This window comes from Gorilla gorilla, chromosome 5 (assembly GCF_029281585.2).
Source record: "Gorilla gorilla gorilla isolate KB3781 chromosome 5, NHGRI_mGorGor1-v2.1_pri, whole genome shotgun sequence".
Classification (NCBI taxonomy): domain Eukaryota; kingdom Metazoa; phylum Chordata; class Mammalia; order Primates; family Hominidae; genus Gorilla; species Gorilla gorilla.
In genome coordinates this window covers 94,300,504-94,317,882 of record NC_073229.2, presented here as the reverse complement: position 1 = coordinate 94,317,882, position 17,379 = coordinate 94,300,504, and the positions used below count along the sequence as shown (strand labels likewise).

Sequence of the window (17,379 nt, the reverse complement as noted above, 5' to 3'; positions counted from 1 at the left end):
TGTTTACCAAATGAGAGACTGAGTGAGGGGACCACAGAATATTAGGCTTTTTTTGCAGAACTCATACAAAACTGGAATTTGATACTCCCTTTTCATGCAGTACTTATTCATGCCAGTGGTGATTGCTTTGAATTGAGCTCATTATACAGAATTAACAAAATCATTTCAGTAGTTGGCTATGCTGGGTGTTTGGGCTCCCTGATAAAACAGTTTCCTGCATTTTTTTTTGAAAACATAAATTGTAAAATGAAGTTCTTATTGCCTATTTTTCTGCATAAGTAGGATAGATGTAGATGGTATAAAAATTCTTAAGTTATAAAAAGTAGTCAAAAAACATTCAACAGGAGCAATGCACTATATCAAAAAAGTTGACGAGATGTTTAGCAATGATAGTAAATTTAAACACCAAGGAAAAGATAAGTCTGAAACTTTAAAATTCAGAAATCAAAGGCCAACCACATGTTGATGAGTCTACAAAATGGATATCATCATCAGTCTACTAAGTCACAAGATGCAATTTCCTTTTGAAGAAGAACTAACGATAAGATTTACTTGCATATTTCATATAAAACTCTGAGTAAAAATCATAGCAATTGTAAAGCAAAACATATGGAATGAATTTGGGAAAAATCAAAAAATGCTGATTTGCAATTGCTATAGGAATAGGATTCAAATGGTTGCTTTTAATGTCTGGCTTACTCCAAAAAAAAAAAAAAAAAAAAGCAACCCACAGATGATGAGGGTTTGATGGTATTAAGAGAGCTCCAGTGGCAAGGAAGTGTTACCAGGAACCAAGTCTTCTTCAGGTGTGTTCAATTCCCACCTGTGCGCTGATGGGCATGAGACACAGGATAGAGGCAATCTTCTGGGTTACATCTTCCACTGGGTCCTGGGGGGCCCTGGGGGCCTGGGGCACCTGGTGAGCCTGGCAAACCCAGAGCTAATGACATAAAAAAAAATTACAATGCAGATCACATATGGCCCTTCCTCTCTCCCACCCTCTAGCCAACATGGATCACTCGACTTGACATATAAGGACCCTAGGGGAGAAGCATGGTTCTCATTTGTAAAGGCTTGCTTGTGTTGTGAAGACAATATCCCTCTTACCTGAAGTCCCAGGAAGACCTGGACTCCCTGGCAGCCCAATTCCAGGTTCACCTCTTTCTCCCTTCTGTCCTCTGTAGCCTAAGTGAGAAATATATAAAAAAGAGACACACAAAAAGGGTTCTATGGCAACACAGCACAGAGAAGAACCATTTTCTGAGTCTGTGATAATTATGTGATACATTTGCTTAAAATAAATAGTATATTATCTAACTGTTTTGCATTAACCACATATTAAACTTACATATCAAACAGATTGGGTACAGTAGGGCAATGAGGATCTTAAAAAACATGCAATTGCTATAAAAAGTTCCAACTAGTCAAACTTTTTTTTTTTGAGACAGAGTCCTGCTCTGTCACTCAGGCTGGAGTGCAGTGGCACTATTATCTTGGCTCACTGCAACCTCCACCTCCTGGGTTCAAGTGATCCTCCTGCCTCAGCCTCCTGAGTAGCTGGAATTACAAGCACTCAACCACCGCTCCTGGCTATTTTTTTTTGTATTTTTAGTGGAGACAGGGTTTTGCCATGTTGGCCAGGCTAGTCTCGAACTCCTGACCTCAGGTGATCTGCCCGCCTTGGCCTCCCAAAATGCTGGGATTACAGGCATGAGCCACTATGCCCAGCCCCAACTAGTTATACTCTTGATAGCGAGATTTTGGCTCTGAAAATGACACCTAAATAAATCAATCTTGCAAACAGCTATCACAAGCTGTGTGAGCCTTCTTCAGTAGGAATTCTGATTGAAGGCAAGGTATAGGCTAAATGAAAGAAGTATATGGAAAGAGTCTTGCTTAAAATGAGAACAAGATAATATAATAGGAATATGGATCTTATTTCAAGAATTAAAGGAAATGAAAGGAACAAATAATTCAAGATTCTAATAAATGATAGCAAGAGCATGAGTATATGTGGGTTAACTCATCTAAAAAGTCAGGTCTGTGTTCGAATGATCAACTATAAACATTATATCTTCTCTAAGTAACGTTTAAACATCCACCCCATGTTTGAACATGGCAGTGTATAACTCCAAAGGAGCTTCAGCAAAGCTAGGAAACAAGAGAGGAGACTGACAGTCTCCCAAATGCACTTCATCAACTTAAGATATTTTAACCAAAATGAATTAGGTCTAAGATCTGTCTATATTTTAAAACAAAATTATTCTTACTATCTAATATGCTTGCTATTGGCTGAGCTACAAGAGTACAGAGAAATTTGTGTCTCCGGAAGTCATTATCCCTGCTTATAAAAAGCATAAAGCATTTTTATCTGCATTTTATATATTGGCACCTATGTAATACTTTGTTTGAATAAAAGGTTCCATGCTGTAAGAGTTTCACAGTGATGGCAAATAGAGTTTTTATTTCCAACTTTTTCATACTTAAACAGCCCCTTAAAGATCACTCCTTGTCCTAAATGGACAGAGCAGCTGTGCAGACTCTTGTGGACACACAGCAAAGATATCAGTAGGAGAGCATCTCAGTAGGAAACAGTAGGCTGTGATTTAGTTGTGCCTTTTCATAAAGGTGTGCTGTTACAGTAGAACATGGCAGGAGGAGAAAATGTAACACTCCCTATGAACAGTATGTATGATCAATTATTTCCCATTATTGTTGAGAATTAGATAGCAGTTTTTAGATAGCAGGGGTTATCATTTTCACTTTGACTAGGTCATACAATGTACACATTATTATCTGAACAACATTGGCAATGTAATCACCACACAGGTATTTATTTGCTTTTTATGTAAGACCTGATCATAAATGTGAAACTAGTGGAAAAAAGAATATATTTTAAAAATATTTTGAAGTATATAGTAGAAATACACCCACCAGCAGGAAACCTTCACATATTCATATTTGAAAATTGTGTTAAAGATATTCAGTACAATCCTAGAGCCTAGAGAGAACAGTGGCTTTGACATGTGACATAATAACCATAGTTGATCTATATTCAAATTTAAAATGTTTCCAGGATTTCTTTGATATAAGTGACTTTCATTTAACGTATGTGAACAGCAGGAAAAAAATGTATATACTTAGGGTCATTTGAAACCACCCTCCCAAATCCATTACTTAAACATTTCTGGAGTAAAATAATATTTATTGCCTGAGGTATATTTGATAGTTTAACTCAGGTCCCACTATTACAGAAAAGTTATAAAGTTGATCCTCAGCTATCTCAGTAAGTACTTAAGATTACAGGCTAAAAATATGACGAAGAAAGAATAATAACTGAAGATACATGAACTTTTGATTAATAAGAGGATTACCAAGAGTGTAATGCAATTCCAAATGAAGAATATATTGGCTAAACTTACCGATTTCATTTAAATTCAGCTCTCAGATTTGCAATATAATGCAGAAATATATTATTCCGCATGCATTTTGGTTCATGTGGTATTACAAATTAAGAAACTGTAATTTGTGTATTTGCATAAGGTAACATTTACCCTTCTCCTGTCAAATGTAACAATTTCCTTGTACAAATTTCTCAGTTCATTAGGTTAATAATTACCTGTTATTAATAGATAAAGCAACTGAATTGCACAAGTACAGGAGAACTTTCTACTCTTGAATTTCCTATTAAGGTCCCAAGCTCATTCATTATGAAGGCTGCCATAAAGCCGTAGGGTTTTTTTTTTTTTATCATTACTTCATAACAAAACTCCTTGTAGGAATGCTAACAAGGTCAATAACAGCTTTCCCCACATATAGAATTAAGCTTTTCACCTCTTCAGGGTGGACCTGTCTTTAAATTTGGAAGAGGCTGGTCTATCTGCGAAGAGACATGTATTTCCATAGACAATAAGTCTACAGGATGGGCAAGGCACAGTGGCTCACACCTGCAATCCCAGCACTTTGGGAGGCCAAGATGGGCGGATCACCTGAGGTCAGGAGTTCAAGACCAGCCTGGCCAACATGGTGAAACCCTGTCTCTACTAAAAATACAAAAATTAGCTGGGCATGGTGGTGGGCACCTGTAATCTCAGCTACTTGGGAGGCTGAGGCAGGAGAATTGCTTGAACCCAGGAGGCGGAGGTTGCAGTGAGCCAAGATTATGGCCATTGCACTCTAGCCTGGGCAACAAGAGTGAAAATCCGGCTCAAAAAAAAAAAATTCTACAGGATGACAGCTTGATAAAACTGCAGCTCATGTAGGAAAACAAATAAAACACCAGCAGTGTCCTAATTGAAAGCATCTAGAGGTACTAGTCATTGATGAAACCTGGTGCTTGGTGTAGTTTTTCAGGTGGTAGACTGTGTTTATTTCCAGTAGGAAGATTTCAGTTTTGACTCCAGAGATTTACTTCTAAAGTTGTAAATCTGTGAGCCTGTATACATACCGGAAAAAGGCCAGTAAATGGATGCTATTGGCATTTTAGGAGGGATAGTTGTTTACGGTGGGCATGGTGGGGGTGGGGTTAGGGGTTGCCTCATGCCTTACAAGTTGTTTAGCCTCCCTGGTTCTACTCCACCAATTGATAGCAGTGCCCTTCAGTCATTTTGACACACACACACATGTCCTCCCATATCCAAATGCCCCTAATGCTACTAAATTTGAAAGGTCAAATCTATACATCACAAGTGCTTCCTATAAACAGTATGTATGATCAATTACTTTAAAAGTGCACAAGTAAGAACAACTATTCCCACTACTGTCCTTTTGGAACTGATGCAGGGTGCATGCGATGGATGTAGCTGTTTTTTCCTACTGACCCCACATGTGAGTTTCCTTCTGAAATGAGTAGGGCTTTAGGTGTGGTATCTATTCCTTGGGTGGAATAGGTGATGGAGAATCAGCTGTGTTTGAGAAAAAGTTTAAATGAAGTGTTTTCTCATAAAACTCACTCGAAAGAATAACGTCTGTTAGGAAAATTCGCCGCTCCTGTTTATATAGGGGAACTCAGCTGAATCATGCTTCTTGGGGTTTCTTTTATTCTGATGTGGCACATTTTAGCTCATACCCGGGAGAACCAGCCATCAGGCCCTGTGCTGCAAGCCCCAGGTGAGAATGGACACCAAGGAAACTTCTCTCAAGGCACAGCAGGAAGCCAATACTCAGAACCCCATGGGACGGCTAAAATCTAAAAGCTGTCTGGAAATGTTTTCAATTTAAAAAAGACATCGACAATCACCCCTTTGGAAACATTAGAAAAACTGCAAATGAAGTGATGCAACTCAGAATCCAAAAGGTCTTTCTTTTCACTTTAAGAAGGTCAGGGTGCTGAAGGCGGATCCTCAAGCTTTCATGATCAGAATCTTGGTAGGAGCGGCACTTCCTTTTTTCAATATGAATTGTGTACCTCTCACAGTCTGACGTCGATTTTCTCACTGCTTTCTATACGTCTCCTGCTTCTCAGAATAAGCACAGGAAACCTTATGAAACCCTTTTATACTTTTGTCCTTTCCTAAAGATAAGATAATAAAGGACTCATTCCATAGTGCATATTTCAAACCAACCATTTAATTTTAATTTTATATTTCAGATTAATTTAGTTAAGCAATATTTAAGATGATATATATCGTCAAATTGTCATAAGTGGAACAAAGTTTTTTGCCAATATAAGCAACTTTTGGTTTTAAAAGCTTTAGAAAACATAAGAAAAATTATTTAAAGTTCAAAAGTTACCATCCACAAGCTCTATTAGCAGAAAGGTTCTAAAATTTCTTAAAAATGTACTTCAGAACCAAATGGATTTCTTTCCTGACAAACGCTGAAAACAAAACAAAATAAAACAAAATATCTCATCTAGAAATTTCAGAGGAGCCACCATCAGACAGGATGAATGAGTGGCAGAACACACTGTGTCACATTCAGAAGCCATCTTTTCTTCCCAACCTATGTTGCATTTCTGACTTCAACCCTTTCTTAAACTCAGTCATGCTGTGTCATTAACAGGACTAATTCAGACAATAGCATCCGAGGTTTGCATGGTCACTGGTGATTTTAAATGCATTTTTTTCTTTCCTTTTTGAAAAAAAACACTTAAATTGAGCAGAGCAAAGCTTATAAGTTACGTGTATAACTTCGTCTTCTGAGCATGTCACACCTATTTATGTACTAGAGAAAAACACTTCAATTTCTTGTGCACTTCTCTAGAGGCACCAAAACTTAAACAGCACCCTCTCATTTTCTTTCTTTTCAGTGAGATTTCTCTGTGCCTTTAGGGAGGATTATCATTTCAACATGCCTACTGTACTGATATTCCTTAAAAACAAATATTTTTAAGAAACAAATATTCCTTAAAAGTGAATTCTATGTTTTTGCAATTTTTATTTATTTTTTGCTAAATTTTAGGCAAATTTAACAAATACTGAAAAGAAAGTATTATGTAAAGGTTAAGGAGACATCTACTAAGTTGTAGTCAAGATATGTCTGTTGTCAGAAACCCAATGGGGAGACAAAAGTTTTGACAATTTTAGTAAACCTTGGTTCACAAAAAAACTGGAAATCATGTGGGGATATCTTCCAAATTTAAGAATTGTATCCAGAAGCCCTATCAGGAGTAGAAGTAGTCTATAATATCTTTGAGGCACAACAGCAGAGGAAATCCATAGAAATCCTTTGCAAAAGGAAGGGCAAGTGGAGTGGTGAACAGAAGGCTTGTTTCCAAAAGCTTCACTGACACTGTGGGTTTAGAATTGCCTCTGACTGACAGCCTTCCAAATGGGCCTTCGCAGCACCTGTGAGGTGTCTGAAGCCAGGTGTTTGAGTGGAACAGGAGACCCCAGTTCCAGAGCTGTTTTCCTTGATCATCTCAATTTTCCATTGTTCTTGTCCTCTCAAACCACCACTGTTTGAAGGATCTATCCAAAGTTTTCTTCCTATTGGTGTTAACGCTGCTTATTCTTCATGTGGCTTGAGGCATTACACATTTTCAGATAAGCTTTCGAGATCTGCATGCCAGTCTCATATACTCTGACTTCAGAACAGACCCAACTAGCGAAAGATAATAATTAGCCCCCACTACACAATAGTGTATACATAGAGGACTACTCCTCATCCTATACTTTTCTCTTTCCTTCATCAATCTGCCAAACTTCACTATAATCTAAAGATAATGGTGGAATATATGTATCGTTTAAAAAAAACTAGAGAGATTTTAACTGTTCCTGTTTTATATTGTGCTAATTAAACGCAAAGACTTGGCAATCATGGTCATAGGTTATAAGGTTATATTAGGATATATATACTAACAGGCACTGCTATTGGGAACTGAACAGATGTTGCTCTTTCAGAAGAGGAAGGGCACATCAGTCACCTCGGGACACTTCAGAAAATAAGGCTCAATATTACAGAATAGCAGTAGGAAGGAAACTGGTGACAGAAAAACACTTCTTTGCATATATATTATTTTGGACTGCATTCTTATTTAATTTTAGTGTTAATTTCCTCTTTTCTTTCTTTATACAAGTTGCTTTTGATTATTTCAAGGAAGGAACCTGAGATCCTCCATGGTTAACAATAAGAAGCAGTTTTCCTGGTCTTATCTTTCATGATATATATTCACTGAATTTAATATTTCCCTTTCAGAATTGTTGACTCTTCTAAGCCTGGGCCTATTTGGCCACTTTGCTGGATTGCTAATCATATTTCTAGAAAATGGACTTGTCAGATTAATTTAGTTAAGCTATACTTAAGATTATGTCTCTTGTCAAGTTGTCATAAGTGGAACAAAATTTTTTGCCAATATAAGTTGGGTTTTAAGAACTTTAGAAATCACGTGAAAAATTCTTTAACATTCAAGTTACCATCCACAAGCTGTATTCAAAGCAGAAAGATTCTAAAATTTCTTAAAAATATATTTTGGAACCAAATAACTATTTGTCGTTGAGTCTCCTAAAACTCTTTCTCCAGTTTATTTAAGATACTCAGATGATGGAGACTTGCTTAACTTACACCAAAAGGGGAGGCCTAAAAAATTCTAAGGTTCCTAGATAATAATGAGATATAAGCACATATTATTGCTGTTATTGTTATAATAAATATTATTTTTACAATACATTTAGAATACCAGGTAACTCTCATTTGGTTTTAAATTTGAAGTAGTAATAGTTAAACATCTACTTCTAGAATGTCAAATATTATAAAGAGATTACATATGAAACCATTTTATATATTGCATATATTTATATATGTAATATATAAATAAAGGACATACATACATACTTTTTTCCTTAACTGTGACTAACATGTTATAAATACAGAGAGTTAAAAATCAATAAGCCAATATTACACTTGAAGACTTACCTTGGGGTCCAGGGTCTCCTGGTGGCCCAGGCAACCCATCCTTCCCTGGTGGCCCAGGCCTCCCATAAGCTTGGGCAGCCAACATTGCTGCCGGCAGCTTGAGCTGGGATAGGAATACAGCCATCCTCTCTTCATGTATAGAAGAAAAAATAATATATCATGGAACAGAAATATTTTATGTCAAAAAATTTCAAAATACATGAAATCAAACCAAAAAAAGATTTAGTTTTTAATTTAAGCACATCTAATTTACCAACTGGTCTGACTGCTGAGTTTTTTGATTAGACAAATAATATCGATTGCAAAGTTGTTTGTGTGTAGATGCAGACCAGCTGTGTCACTCAGAAAGTCTGAGAATTTTCAGTGCTTCTGAGATGTAACAATCTAGTGGACAGAACACTAGCATGGAATCTAACCTCTGGTAATGGCATGTAGAGAGAGTTTAGGTTCACATTAAAAAATGATTTCATAATAACTTTAAGGCACTTTCCAGGAATGTTGTGAACGTATGTGTGGTGATTTAAAATATATTCATGAATTCTTTAACATTGTCTTCCAAAGTTGGAGTTTAATTCTCCTAGTTTTGAATGGGGGCTAGACTTTTCATTTCTAGTGAAAAGAAAAAGGCTGAATTAACAGTGGGCAACTAGAGAGATGAGGTCATAAAAGACATCGTGGCTTCCTAGTTGCTTTCTCTCTTAGATCACTCATTGGAGGAAGGCAGTTGACATGGAGTGAGAGCACCCAAGAAGTCCTGTGGAGAGGCCCATGTGGGGAAGAACTGATGCTACCTGCCAGTGGCCACGCACATGAACTTGGAGGCAGATCATCCAGCCCTAGTCAAGCCTTCAAATGACTGCAGCTCTGAATGACATCCTGACTGCAACTTCATTAGAGATCCTGAGCCAGATCCATACAATTAAGCAACACTTCAAGTCCCTGACCCATAAAAAATGTGAGATAATAAACATTTATAATGTGAAATGTAAGATAAATGTTTTAAGCCACTAAAGTTTGGAGGTATTTTCTTATGCAGCAACAAATAACTAAAAAAAGCATATCGAATATTTTACTACTACATGAAATTAATTTTGGTAAAGTCATTAACTCATTCCAGGGCCATTATAAATACAATCTATCACTGGAGTCTGTCTTAAAATTGCTTGGTTTGTTTATATTTAGTATACCTCACATTTAAAAAATCTAATATATGAACAACTAGATTTCAAACAGAAAACCTGAGGAGGCTCTATCCTTGCCACGACAAGAAGTTAACCGCATTGTTTTTTCTTCTTCTTTTTGCATAACTTCTTCAAAAATCTCTTAGTAATTTAAATGGTTTTATTTTAAAATAATTTATACACAATTTCTCAAAGACACTTTTGTGTAGTAAGAAATAAATATTCAATTTAAAAACTTCAGTCTGGGTTTGGTGCAGACAAATCTTCCAGAAAAGTTTTTTTTTACTGAGGAAATTAGTATTTATTTTGTAAGTAAAGACCAAATGACAGACAACAACGCAGTACAAACTATAGCCGTCGGTTAGAAAACACAAAGCCCAAATCATATAGGTCTTGTAAAGAGTTACTTCCATGTTCTCCAGTCTTTTCATTCAGTTTAGTTGATTTAGTTGAATTGCAAAGGCATACTTAAACAGATATGTATCTTTTATTTTATGTAAATTTTTAAATAAAGAGTAAATTACTTCTGAGGAAAATCTGTTTTCCCATGAGTTTTCAATTAAAACAATCATTTAAAAACAATGTAGGCCCATACTGGTTAAGAAAGAAAAACAATTATTTTTTTCATATAGAATTATTAAGGGAAAAGCCCCAATAGATATAGAGCATTAGCTGTCATTATCCAAAAAGTAATCACCTACATTCACATTCTCATGTCACAAAGCATGCAGAATGGAAATATACCACAACCCGCACAGGACTAGAATCTCTGGCTGCAGACTGAAGGATGAATGGGAGGCCAACAGGGATCTAATGGATGCTGGTCCCAAGGAGTGATATGAAATCACCTGCCCTCCAGTATCACTACCTCACTATCTACCTGGGATGTTTGGTTGATATTACTATATCTTATTCTAGTAACTAATAGATAAAACAAATAGGTAATTAATATATAGTTTTAGTTTTACAAATCATCATACTGAATGTACATATAATATCTTTATTACATCAAATTATGAACTTGGGGCATTACAATAAATATGAAATTCAATAATCACAGTTTGAATATTTGCTGTTCTGCACTTCAAAGAAGAGATGTATTTCAGTACAATTTTTCTTTCTTTTTTCTTTTTTGAGATGGAGTCTCGCTCTGTCACCCAGGCTGGAGTGCAGTGGCGTGATCTCAGCTCACTGCAACCTCCGTCTCCCGGGTTCACGCCATTCTCCTGCCTCAGCCTCCCAAGTAGCTGGGACTACAGGCGCCCACCACCATGCCCGGCTAATTTTTTTTTGTATTTTTAGTAGAGACAGGGTTTCACCGTGTCAGCCAGAATGGTCTCGATCTCCTGACCTCGTGATCCACCCACCTCAGCCTCCCAAAGTGCTGGGATTACAGGCGTGAACCACTGCGCCCGGTCACAATTTTTCTTAATTTGAAACATGTCTGTTTAAATACCTTCAATGTCGAAACACAAATATTCACAGTACTAATTTTTCCTCTTTAATATATGAATTGAGTTTAGAATTACTTTGGTGGTTTTTAATATTTTTAGCAAAACAGAAAATTATTTTCACTACTTCTAGCTGTAAATTATCTGGCTTTGAGATACACTCAGAAGCAGTCATTTAGCATAAGGGTAATTACCTCTTCTGAACCCTACCCTAATGCTCTATAATTTACAATAATATGTTTCAGAGCATCCAGATGAATTGTAAAGGCCTTTATTCTTAATTGCTTTTCCTCTGTTTTCAGGGATCTTCAGTCAATTAAAATGTTTTTGGCTATGCTTTCTAATGAGGCAGGAATTGAAGAGTTCTGATATAAGCATGCATAAACCAAACACACATTTTCCATCTGCCAAGGCAAAGCCACAGCAGTCACTCTAACAAATGAGACCAAGGCTTGGCTTCCTTGGAGAATGGGCTCCTTAATATAATACAGACATTAATATTAATGTGATGATAAACTACGTATTTTAGAGAAGGAAGGAACACACACATGTCATCTGGCCCATGTCTATCTTCTATTTCACAGACAAAATTTGTAAATATTTCAAAGACAGAAATTCTTCTCCTCCTAATGCCCATGGAAATGTCTAATTATCCATTTTCTTGGTATAACTTCAATTTATTTTATTTTGCTACCCCATTATGGAAACAGAGAGCAGTTAATGAGTATTTCCCTTGGGAAATCAGTCATATTGTTACATATTAGCATTCAGGTTAAATAACTTTTACTCATAGGCTTCACAATCTATTTTGTAAATCTCTTTTTGGTTCCATTATTGCAGGGCTTTTCCATAAATGTCTCCTAAATGTGGAAACCAAAATTAAATATAGTTCTCTCCTAAAGGGCAAAAATATCAGAAGAGTAATTTCCTGTGATATTTTAATAATTATATTCTAGTTTCATTTTTAACTGTTAATTCAACAGCATCATTTGGTGGATTCATATTTATTTTGTGGTTCATTGTGACCCAAAGGTGGTTACTACTTCACTTGTCTCTGTCTCAATCATTCGCCACCTTAATGAGTTTGCTGCTTTGAACTATCATGGGTAAAGATGGTGGATTAAACACATGGATGTGCTTTAACTACCTCCTGAATCCTAGCAAAACAATCCTCTTGAAGGCCTAAACAGACAAGAATGGGGGAGCATATGAAAAGAGACAATAGCAGCACAATTTTGGAAGTTGAGAACCAGATGGTTGAGTGATACGTTACTTAACAAATGCAAGAAAACTAAACTCTTAGACTAGAAGTAGAGGAATAACTTGACCTAAACTACAAAATCCTCAGAAGGCTCAGAATTGGCAGTACAAGTTACCTCTGGAAGTGGGGGTGAAAGAGGGGAACTAAAATAAGGAGCACTGATTGAAAGCCTGTTTTAGTAGTTGTTGAAATTCCTTTCTCTATACAGCTAGGCAGGTGCCTCTCCCCATCCCTAGCAAAAGACTGAGGGTTTATTATTATCTGAAAAGGGTAAGTAGTCTGCCTCTGCATGGAGGAGCCCAGACTCCATTGAGACTCAGGCTTCCAAACTGAAAATCCGAAGTAGCTGAGCTCACAGCCAGGCAGGAAATGGAATGTCTCCACTGGAGAATCTGACCAGACTGAGAGTAAAGACTTAAAGACACTGAAATTAAGGGTCCCTCACTTAAAAAGCCCATCTGGACTACCCTAAGTGAAACTCGAGGTTGGCAAGCCCCACTGTTCGCTCACAACTTTCAATCGGTTTTTAAAACCCTGCTCTTATGTATGCAGACAGCCAAGGATTACTGGACACTGAGGAAATCCTATAAACTGAACAACAGAGTTGCAACCAAAAAAACAGAAAGAAGCAAACTGGAAGAAACAGAGACTATGTGGTGGAAAATATATTTTTTAACTCTTTATATATATATATATATCATCAATGATGTATATTTATCAGATGAAGCGTATATAACAAGTACATATATACATACATAAAAATTAATATCTTAGTTGTAGAGAGGTAAGAAAAGATGTTACAACCTTGGAATAAGAAAACAGGATCATACATATTTACACACATTCATATATATATATGCATATATATATATGAAATATATGTATGAAATGCATATTGAGAAAACATAGGTAAGGGGATTTTCTGAACATTGGAAATCTGGAGGCAGAAACATTGTTCAGGAATACTTAGCCCAAATCTTTCTTTTCTCCCACAGCTGGAGGTGTGGGCTTGTTGGTCCTATGTTTGACTCAAGAACTTAGAGAGCCAGATGTTAGTACACATTTCTGCATAGGTTGGTAAATTCTTCCTGCATGTTGATGTAAATTCCCAAGCATAACAGGACAGTGTAATAGCAAGAATTAAACTTCTCAGATCTGGCAAGAGCCTCATTTGTGTGGGCAGCATCACTGGCAGCTGGGAAGCCCTTCTAAAGCCAAATGCTAAGCTGAGACACATGGATGGCATCTGTCCTTGTCCTGTGTGGTCACTTTACTAGCAAAAGGACTTGACTTGTTGGACAATCAAATTGGGAATTTAATTGAACTTCAGAGAGGATATATATTTGTGCATAGTGATCAATCTGGAACCTAGACTTGGGATTGGTGAAAAGACACCTCTTTCCACCACAGTTAGGTTTGGGAAGGGGCACCAGGATGTTGAAGGGAGGTTAGGTGGCCTGGAAAATAGCTCAAGGTTTGAGATTTGTAGGGTGTTGTATCACCAAGTGGGTCACCTGGGAAGCCCCAAAGGGGGTTAAAAAGCCACAAGACGAGAGCCCAAAGTTTGGGTCATCCTGGTCTAGGGTTTCACTAGAGGGTGTAATCTGGACACATGGGATGATAAAGTTGGAGAGCAGGATCTTCCAAGGACTCCTTCGAGTCCCTGCTGACAGTCTGCAACTTGCCGCTCGGAGACAATGGCTCTCGAGGCTGCAGATGTGCAGGGGTGCGTGCAGCAGAGATAGCATTAGCTGTTATTGACACTGTCTCTTGTGAAACCACTAAGAAAAAGAGAAGGAGACAGGTGCTACTTAACTGTAGCAGTTAGCTATCTGTACTACTTAACTGTAACTGTTTTAACATGTGAAAATTAATCTTTGCTTTTAGAGAAAAAGCTTTCCGAAAATGGTAATTGTGACCTTGGAGCTTTATGATTTGTGAAAATGGAGTTTTCTTTTTTCTTTTTTGTAAATGGTGTGCAGAAGCCATTGAAAAGGTGATTTCTAAGTGGAAAATTAAATGGAGTGAATTGAAATGATCTTGGGACAAATTAACTTAAATGCTAAATAACTAAATTCTGGGTTTCAGGCACAGTTTTGTTTGGGAGAAGACAGTTTTGCTGGACTAGTGTCAAGAGAGACAAAAGGAAAGGGCTATCACACATGGAGTCTTAGAGTTTAGAAGTCTCAGAAAATAGTTTCCTTATGGGTCGCTTTAAAATATTGTCTTGAGGCTAAGACACCTGTGGTTTCTGAGGGAGTACTGGCTCTGGTGGGGGTCCAGCCCCTCACCTGGACCTGGCCAGGCTGGAAGAGACAGAGACGTAGTAGGAGAGATGGGTGTGAAGCCAGAGACCTGGGGAGGACTCTGCACCTGTCAGCTTCCAGGCAGGTGGGCTGTGACAGAGGAAGGAGGGGCAGGAACTCAGAAAGGAAGGATCCAGACTCAGAGGAGGAGCTTCTCAGAAAGCAGAAGTCTGATGAGCCTGCCCCAACACAGATGGAGAGTGGCCCAACTCCCCTGACCTGCCTCCTCTGAAGACTGATAGCCCTTCATGAGAGTAGCCACAGAATGGCCTGGGAGTGGACAGCACGGAGCCTTCCCCAGGAGGGAGTAGAAGTGTCTCTTTTGCTGAATGCACAGGGCAGGCTGCCAGGGGCCACACCTTCATCCAGTGTCTGATGGACTTGTAAAACGAACACCTTCTATATCTCAACATGTCACTTTTTTTTTTTTCTGAAAATGCTTGGTTATATTTTCTGACATTCTTAATCAGCTTCCAAAAAGATGGGTTAATTACTGACTATTAAATATATGATTTTATCTAAAGCCTCTTAAGAGATTGAAGTTCAGTATTAAAGCTCTCTTAGATAAAAGATAAATAAAGACACTACAGCCCATAGGGATTAAGAGTTAAAGGAAAACTTTAGATTGCAATTCAAAAATACACATACGCTGGCATTTCTCTTTTCATGGTTGAGGTCAACTAAATGCATGGATAATGTCTGAGATCCTAGATGTCCTGTCCCCAGGACTAGCATGTCCGGGCTACCTATGCCATCACATAGGGCCCCATGTTTAGTTTACGGCTTTACTATTGCTGTCTTAAAATTCTTAATCATTTTTTAACAAATGCGCCAGCATTTTCACTGTGCACTGAACACCGCAAATTATGTAGCCACGGGTATATTCTTCAGTATTCCCCTGAAGAGCTTGAGATGTTTTTTTTCAAACAGTTGCCTTTCTTTCAAACTTCCTGAGGGGGAAATGAGTGTTTGGATAGCAAAGTTTAGAGTCTAGTCCATAACGTTTGATTCAAGGGTCAAAAAAACAAAGAAAGAAAGAAAGAGAGAGAGAGAAAGAAAGAAAGAAGAAGAAAGAAAGAAAGAGAAAGAAAGAAAAGACCTCAAAATTTAAGGGCAACATTAAAATTACTGGTAGCTCAACAAAAGAGTGGACAAATGTATTAGTAAACTGTCATATCAGAGCAAGATAAAGATACTTAGTGAAGATCAAGGTAAATTAAAATCAACAGCATAAATTCACGACCTTTAAAAAAACATTTTTTGCCAACATGGTGAAACCCCGTCTCTACTAAAAATACAAAAATTAGCTGGGTTTGGTGGTGGGTGCCTGTAATCTCAGCTACTCTGGAGGCTGAGGCAGGAGAATCGCTTGAACCCAGGAGGCAGAGGTTGCTGTGGGCTGAGATCGCATCATTGCACTCCAGCCTGGGTGACAGATGAGACTCCTCAAAAACCAACCAACCAACCAAACAACAACAACAACAAAAAACCCCATTTTTTTTCTGTTTTGTCATTAAAGTAGCTACAAGTCCCAGTGTTACTCTACTGTATTTCTAGTTCTCATATAAAATAAGATAACGTGCATCCAAGCACCAAGATTTCAGTCTCTACTGCTAATTATTATTTAAAATAATCAAGACTCCTTGGAGAAGAGCTGAGTCCGTGTTTGAAGCAATGGCGTCAAGATCGACTTGGGGCATCTTATAATCTTATTCCTTAAAAAATTCAACAATCTATTTTTGGCTTATGGATGCTAAGCAAAGGAAGTAGGAACCATGAGATCCAACATGGATTTATTTGTTAAATCTTACAGTTCAGAAGAGTAATCTTGATTTTAGCAAACCATTTGTCAAAATCATGTGATACTGTCAATTCCTTGCAAATAGACAAAGAAATGTAGGGTGAGTTTTAGGACAATGAAGTGGATTCAGAGCTCACTAAACAATAGATTAGAAGATGATTTACAAGTGGACAGAAAGAATCCCATGGCATTTAGAAAGACCTAATCCTTGACTCTTGGCTTTTTTAGTCAACATTTCTATCAACAACTAGAATGATGACATGCTTATGAAATTTAGCATGACACAAAGTTATAGGGTCAGCCAACCTGCTCTGCAAGAGACAACATTTCAAAAGACATCTTCAGGTTGGAACAAGATATGAACAAAAATGATTTGAAATTAATAAGAGGAAACATAAGATCACACACTTAGATTTAAAAAATAAACACACAGTCCATAATGAGAAACACCTCATTTAAAAATATTTTTATAAGGAAGATCCAGGGCTGTTAGTTAACTGAAAACTCGTAATGAATTAACAGAATAATATGGATGCTTTTTTCCAAAAAGCAATACATCTTAGGATGAGTTATTGAAGTATCTAGAGCAGGGGTCAGAACTTTCTCTGCAAGGGCCAGATAGAAAATATTTAAGCCCTTATGTACCATATTGTCACAATTGCTCAGTCCTGTTGCTGTAGTGGGATAACAGCCAGAGAAAAGAGGCAAAGGAATGTGCATACTTTATTTATGGAAACAAATTCAAATTTCAGATAATTTTCACATATCACGAAATATCTTTTGATTTTTAAAACCCATTTAAAAATATAACTCATTCCCACTGCTCCCCACCAAAAAGCAAAAACCATTCTCAGTTTGTAGGCTGTACAAAGCAGGTGGCAATAGCTTTGGCTAGGGGGTACAGTTTGCTGACTTTGGTCTAAATAAAAAGACACTACTCTGCATTGGTCAAAATATTCCTTGGTAAATGAGAGTCATTTATAAATCAAACATTTCCCAGGGGTGATAATAGTGGAGGAGCTAG

General features: G+C 37.4%; 1 protein-coding gene across 1 annotated transcript in view; it reads right to left on the bottom strand.

Annotated features, from left to right (window-relative positions):
- Window positions 1–685: 685 nt before the first annotated feature.
- COL19A1 (collagen type XIX alpha 1 chain) overlaps window positions 686–17,379 on the bottom strand; it is a 337,557-nt gene continuing 320,863 nt past the window's right edge. The window contains exons 49-51 of the mRNA XM_063707696.1: window positions 8,356–8,484; window positions 1,108–1,185; window positions 686–940 (exon numbers count right to left, since the gene is read on the bottom strand). Of these exons, the coding sequence (XP_063563766.1) occupies window positions 813–940; window positions 1,108–1,185; window positions 8,356–8,484 (335 nt within the window). The 3' untranslated portion in view covers window positions 686–812. The remainder of the gene's footprint in view (window positions 941–1,107; window positions 1,186–8,355; window positions 8,485–17,379) is intronic.